Source organism: Phallusia mammillata, chromosome 7 (assembly GCF_965637545.1).
Source record: "Phallusia mammillata chromosome 7, kaPhaMamm4.hap1.1, whole genome shotgun sequence".
Classification (NCBI taxonomy): domain Eukaryota; kingdom Metazoa; phylum Chordata; class Ascidiacea; order Phlebobranchia; family Ascidiidae; genus Phallusia; species Phallusia mammillata.
Genome location: NC_137258.1, coordinates 20,817,355 through 20,824,338, shown reverse-complemented (window position 1 = coordinate 20,824,338; position 6,984 = coordinate 20,817,355). Strand labels below are relative to the sequence as shown.

At 35.6% G+C, this 6,984-nt stretch overlaps 2 protein-coding genes across 3 annotated transcripts; one reads left to right on the top strand and one right to left on the bottom strand.

Annotated features, from left to right (window-relative positions):
- Positions 1-1,282: 1,282 nt before the first annotated feature.
- Positions 1,283-3,545, bottom strand: LOC145238015 (ADP-ribosylation factor-like protein 2). Its single transcript, XM_080101040.1, has 5 exons — positions 3,225-3,545; positions 2,738-2,848; positions 2,510-2,672; positions 2,300-2,380; positions 1,283-2,138 (listed from the first exon to the last, which is right to left on the bottom strand). Exons 1-5 carry the CDS (start codon positions 3,287-3,289, stop codon positions 2,004-2,006), a joined length of 555 nt encoding a protein of 184 aa, XP_079957166.1. The 5' UTR covers positions 3,290-3,545; the 3' UTR covers positions 1,283-2,003.
- Positions 3,546-3,747: 202 nt separating this feature from the next.
- LOC145238014 (amino acid transporter heavy chain SLC3A2-like) lies at positions 3,748-6,900 on the top strand. Of its 2 annotated transcripts, XM_080101039.1 has the most exons (11): positions 3,796-4,091; positions 4,225-4,425; positions 4,502-4,645; positions 4,706-4,851; positions 4,939-5,058; positions 5,120-5,259; positions 5,406-5,601; positions 5,673-5,825; positions 5,896-6,034; positions 6,139-6,290; positions 6,354-6,900. In XM_080101039.1, the coding sequence occupies exons 1-11, from the start codon at positions 3,935-3,937 to the stop codon at positions 6,459-6,461; spliced, it is 1,656 nt and encodes a 551-aa protein (XP_079957165.1). In that variant the 5' UTR covers positions 3,796-3,934; the 3' UTR covers positions 6,462-6,900. The 2 variants fall into 2 exon arrangements, with proteins under 2 accessions (XP_079957164.1, XP_079957165.1); XM_080101038.1 differs by having other exon boundaries at positions 3,748-4,091; positions 4,502-4,851.
- Positions 6,901-6,984: the final 84 nt, after the last annotated feature.

Here is a 6,984-nt window from a genome sequence, read left to right as displayed (position 1 = left end):
AATGTCACGTGATCATTGATCCGCGTTTGCAGTTCGCACAGAGAAATCATACTTAACAATCAAAATATTTAACAAATTTGTGGTGCAACTGGTCTAGTGTAATGCTTAACAAAATACTTGTTTTTCAAAAAAAAAAAAAAAAACAGAAATATATTTATACTTTTGCTGAAATTACACCTATACAAATATACCTATAGTTTTGCTGACATTTTGACAACCCGAAAAACAGGCCTTTTTCAGAGCATAATAAGAACAGCGGGATACCTAAAATTTATAGCTTTCTGGGAAATTAACAGGTGCGTGTGTCAAAAAGTAACAGTCTATACCAGGGCTTCCCAAACTTTTTGGATCGCGACCCCTCTTAATCTCTTTAAATTTTCCGCGACCCTGCACGAATAACATGATAAACAATGCAAAAAATACGTTTGTTGTTTTTATTGAAACGACTAATTCGAGCGAAAACGAAAAACAACAAAACGGTACTCAGAGTCTACTACTTTACACGTCCAAACACCGATACCTTGTACGTGCTTTAGCCTTTAGTTTCTGTCACATTGTTTTGCAAATAGTCACTACTTATAACCTTGCAACAAGTTTAGGCCTTTGCAGTGCTTTGCAAACGGACATTAAATACTGCTTAAAGATCGTAAATTAATTACCTATTTTTATTAGAGAACGTTATTGCGCCACACAATACTTAAACGTTAGTCTACAACTCTATATGTCATCTTTATGTTGCATTAAAATGCCTGTGTACTTCAAACCAATTGCAAGTGTTGCGTTTTAACCGACGTTTGTTCGATCAATGGCGTCACTACAACCGCGTTTGCTGTTAGCTGAAAACGTTTTAAAACTGACGTAACTTGAACAAAAATGACATTGTGACGTTATACAAAGGTCAAGGCCGGGGGTGTGCGGCATCCCCGTACTTTACGCCAGTGTATGGAGTACTTTCTTCAAAATTGGTACAGCTCTTTGCGACCCCTCAAGTTTGTAAAGCGACCCCTTCCGGGGTCGCGACCACCAGTTTGGGAAGCCCTGGTCTATACTATAGCTAATGTTCTATAGTTGATGGCGAAACTGGCCTTAATTTATCGCGAAACGCCGGGTCTTAATTGAGTGCGGTCGCATTCCAGAACGCTTTTGACTTTTGTTGTTCCATGTTTTTAATTGCCAACTTGTTTTATTAGGCGCGAATACAGATTTTGTTGGTTTGTCCGACAACGATCACGACATTTAATGAACCCCCCCAACCGTTGGTGTAAAACAGAACACAAACATACAGATGTGTGTTTACAATTATATTTGTATATTCGTTGCTAAAACAACACAGTATAGGTAGGACATGACTTTCGTTTTTACAAAACATATTGGTTTCCTAAAAATATTGTATATTTTAACAACAACAAAAAATAAACAAATGTAGCACATACATTTTTTAGAAGAACAAAAAGGACATTTTTTGGAACTGATCACAACATTTTTTATATAATGGTATTGCAACAATCAGTTTTTTTGAACTTGGTAACAAATACGGAGCAGAAAACCAAAATTAGTTACAGAAAATCACATTAAAAATTGTCATAACCCAAGACCATGATAACCATTCAGTTCAAGTCAAATTATCAACTAGAACTAGAACATTGCAACAGTAAAAACCAATAGGAGTTACAGGCTCAATTAGACACCAAGGGCACAACATTTAGCAATCAATTTACATATAAATAGTAGCACCAAGTTTGAAGAATAAATCGAGAATAAGAAAGTTGGTGGTACCAAATACTGCATGTTGATATGACATGTTAGCGTTTTAATAAACATATATTTAATTATGTTCTGAGATATCCTTTTCAGGCTTATATTCTCACATGCTGTATCATGTGGTGTTTAGTACCACCCAAATATAAATGCAGAATATGGCTAACATTGCCCAATTAAGATACACATGGGCAAAACAGTGTTTTGGCAAATAATGCTATGACTGTAAAAATCATAGTATTTTGTCAATCCATTGTAAATATTCTACTTGAAATATCATCTACAATCCAGTCAATGCCTTCTAATAGGTTTTTGCCTGTCACTGCACTGCATGGAAGTATGGACCAATGATGGGTTTTAATATTTTCTAAATCAAGAACCTGCAAAAACAAAAAAATCTTTTCAATCTTTTTCATTCAAGCTCTTTTCAATCAAAAATGTAGCAGCTCAAAAGTCATGAAATTTACACAACAGTGTTTGTTTTAAGATGTAAAGATAAAAACATACTGTTAAGATGAACAACCCAAATAAAAAGCATTACCTCCTTGATTTCAACTGCAGATAAGGACCCTGGCAGATCTTGCTTATTTGCAAAAACAAGCAAAGTTGCCCCTGCCAATCTCTGCAAAAGCAATACATTTTTGGCCTAAAACTAGGAATTCTACATTAAGCAAAAAACAAAATAACAAACATTATCCACATTTCTCAAAACAAAGTGTAAAAATTGGGTTTGTTTTAATCAAAAACTTACTTCTTCAACAAGGAGTTGATGCAGCTCCTGCACACAATCTTCAAGCCTTCGCTTATCTGCACTGTCAACAACCCAAATCAATCCATCTGTGCTTTCGAAATAGTTTCGCCAGTAAGATCTTAGTGACTTTTGGCCACCAACATCCCAAATGTTGAGTTTAAACCTAATAAAATGCACAAACACCTAAAGGATTTGCCAACAGCTATTTTGTTGGTTTCTCTTTCTTACCCTCGATGCTCTATTGTTTCAATATTGAAGCCCAGGGTAGGTGAAATAGTATTGATATCTTCACCAATAAACTTCTTTAAAATTGTTGTTTTTCCAGCATTGTCAAGCCCTCTTTAGAATAATGAGTTAAGAGAAATTATATGAAAGTCACATTCACAGTTTGAAAACAAGATAAAAATCATTATATTTGGAAACTTTAAAGTTTAAAGAATCCGAAACTTAGATAACCCATTCCAATATGTTTGATGGAATAATTATTTACCGTATCATAGTGGACCATTTAAAATTAAATTAGAGTTAGGGTATCCTAGAGCCCTATAGACAAACAGAAAATTTACCAATATAACACAACAGCAGGGAAAAGGGATGTATTTTGTTTCTCTACATATGAGTATATTAAATGACTAGAACACGTAATGTAAGTTGCGTTTTGGAAACAAAAATAAACTATTGGCTACTCAACATGTAACAAAAATAGTAAGGATACAACATCAGTATTCGAACTTCTTTTTCCTTTTGCTTCATTTTCTTCAATATTGTTAAAAGCCCCATCTTGGTAACGTTAGTTTCTAACGTAAGTTATTGCAGAAAAGACACTCTCAGCGATTTTTAACGTTGAGAAACTTTATTAATTTACATTTGCACACGCCACACGTACAGCAAGTCGTAAGTTAACGTTTCGCTCACCCGATTTGTGTTTAGAAAGATATTTACATTTTTGGCAACAAAGTCTATGATTGCTACAAAACTAAAAGTAACCAAACTTTGAACTAGATTTAAGTATTGCAGATAGCTAGCCGTTCCCATCAGTTTCGTAATATCTTGAGTTTGATAAAGTAGGTCGTAGTTGGGGTTTTAAAACATTATTTTTTGGAATGGGCAACAGTATGAGTTCTTGTAACGAAATTCGCTGCACAGTTCTGAAAGTAAAATACAGTTCGGAAAAAAATACACATGTATTTGACAATAATCGTTGTCCAAACATGTTTCTGTGTCAGCGCAAGCCATTCGAGCATGAAGCGCAACGCCGGTAATTCCGGTACAAACCGGTCTAAACCGGTTTTGTTGCGTCATCCGAAAAACGTTGCATCAGCAGAAACGCCTTTGTAAAAGGATTTTCATTCTGTCCGAAACTTAGATACGAGTTAACGTGTTTTTATTAGCTCTTGAGGATTGTTTTAACTCGAAAAGCAAAATATGGGTAGTCCAGAAAAGCCTTTAGATGTCGAAATGGGCGATATGTCTGATGAGACACATAAACTAAATCCTGATGTGAAAGTCGAAAATGGTCTCAAAGAGGAAGAAAAGTCAGAGGAAACTCGATTTACGGGACTAAAGAAGGAAGAACTTTTGGGTAAGCAAGCCTACCGTTTTTTTGTATGTTTAATAGTAAAATACAACTTAACACGTTAATTTACTGTGTTACATGCTACAAGCAAAATACTGATAACAAATAATAATGTTTTACACAAATGTTTTTTTTAAAGAAATTTCTAATCAACCCAAATGGGTTAGAGCTCGTTGGGTATTGTTCATCCTTTTCTGGCTGGCATGGATTGGAATGTTGGTTGCTGCCATTCTGATTGTTGTGAATGCCCCAAGATGTAAACCAGAACCAAAGCCTGAATGGTACCAAGACACAGTTGTGTATGAAGTAGATGCAAAGAAATATGCAGGAGGATTTGCTGGTGAGTTATTAACTTAAATACACAAAAAGAAACTATCTTGTATGTCTTTTCATTTGTTAAATTTTGTGTTTTGTAGGCATGAATGATCGCTTGGAGTACATTAAGGAACTGAGTGCAAAAACTGTGCTTTTAACGGCGGCCACAGATCCTGTTGACCAAAAAGCTATTGTGGACAATAGTGATAAACTAGCTCCATTGGTTGAAAATATTCACGGAAAAGGTACATTCCTTTTTATTTATAAGTACTACAAAGCACACTTTTTATCATTACTATTTTTAGGCATGAAGGTGATGGTGGATTTGGTTGTTTCAACTATGTCCACTGCTAACAATTACTTTACAAGCAGCCTTTCATCGTGCACTGCAAGCAATCCAGGAAATCTATGTGATTTCTTTATTTGGAGCACTACAAATACCAGCACACTGGTAATTAGTTTTTTTTCATAGTTATAAAAAACAGTAGAGACCATTTGTAACGTTCGAAATGTAATTGAATATTATGTTTATTAACAGGATACCACCGAATCATGGGTGTACAACCCAACCAGGAATCAGTATTATAAGGCAACCAGCGCAGACAGCAGTCAAGCATTTATAAACTATGATAGTACACAGGCTAAAAAATATTTGAATGTGAGTTGTTTATAAAAAATGTACGTATATATATGATAATCTTTGTGAATTGATTTTTTAGGATTTGGTGGCCAAATGGTTTGAACGACAATTTGATGGCGTTCAGCTTCGTGATTTTAAAGATGTTAAAAGCACCACCCCAGCCAGAAGTCTGCTAGACAATGTGTGGACAAACAGTTTTGCCAACCAAAACACCTCCAAGTGAGTGACATAATAAAATTTAGGAATTTGCTATGTCATGGTGGTTACCTAAACTGTAAGGTGAAACACTCCATGACACAGCAAAAATGTCCTATGATGTGTGACTAGGCAATAAACCCCATAATAAATAACCTGCTTTTCTACAGGGCTTTGTTTGCTTACTCGAGTTTAGCCGGTGCCAGTCTTCTCTCCACAAACTCTAGTGCCCCAAATACTTCGCCTAATCCTGTCCTAGTTAACAGCGAAGTATCTATGTTACTTGGAAACGCTGGTGCTGGCAAGCGAATTCAATCTGCCATTGAAACTTGGCGTCAGGCATCATCTAACATTGGTTCATACACTGTAAGTTTTAAGCTGTAAAAATGGTTTTTGTGTAAAAAGGTGTGATATTTATGACTATATTTGTTGCATAGGCAAGTCCATTGGGTCAACAGTTGGCAGCCGCAAGACAAAGCCAGTATGCTGCAGGTTTGAACATTCTCACTGTTGCACTACCAGGTGTACCTGTTATCAGGTCAGGAGACGAAGCTGGTCTCACAGATGAAGTGTTTAATTGGACTAGTAAGGTATGTATATAATTCTAATAGGCTGGCTATTTTAATAGTAGTTCCTTGCAAAAAACATCTATTGTTTTAGGGAACACCAAATCAAGCAACAAACTTGTTGAGTTTCATGAAAGAAATGACTGTTAGAAAGGTGGAAGGAATTCAGTCAATGCACTCCATGCGATTTGACACCAGAAATAACGACACTACTTTCAGATTTCTGCCCACAGGTCAATATTTGTGTATCCTTGTTTCGTGTTTTTTTTTGCATTTACATAGTCAAATATTGTGGGATTTTTTTGGTGTTATACTTACACAAGATTTGTTTTTACAGGTAGTGATGATGTTTTGGCATTTTTCCGACAATGGGACACAAAGCCAGCTATCCTGGTAGTTAGCAACATGAGTCCCAACAATGCAACAGTAAATGTTATGAGTGACCAAGGTCTGAAAGATAAGGATGGCAAAGCCATAGAAAGTGGCAAGGTAACATTATACACCTTTGCACATACCTTGGCAAAATGTAAACCTTACACATTATTTCTGTAGATTGTTGTTTCCTCCTATGAAACAGAAAAAGTGAAACCTGGAAAACTACTAGAACTGAAAGAATTGATGATGACTTCTGGCAGCACTATAGTGTTTGCTGAAAATTAATATTAGCCACTGTTGTGTGTGCTAAGTGTGCTTTTTTAATAACCAACAAATTGAAATGTGCTAAATTTTGTCCCACAGTTTGCTAAAAATTAATATTAGCCATTGTTATGTGTGTATTTTATGTAGCCAACAAAATTAAAATGTGTGCTAAACTTAGATCCCACAGTTTACTAAAAATTTATATCAGTGTTCTTATTTCAGAACCAACAAATCAAATTTGAAATTGTGCTAAATTCGATTCCTACAGTTTTGTCTAAATTTTATATTTTTTGTGTGCTAAAACTGCTTTTTTGGTAACCCAGAAGTTCTTACTTGAACGTGTGCAAGCATTTAGCCTCAAGCAAGGATTAAAAAGGCTCAAATTTACTTAACTGCTTTGAAGCAATGAGCCTTTTCATTTCGTCCTAGCTTGAAGTATAATAAAATCTCGCTTGATGCAGTGCTTGTCTGTCAAATCGAGTCCCCGCTGACAGTATAGTCTTAACCGCAAGAGGTGGTATTAATCGTAAGTGACAGTTGACAA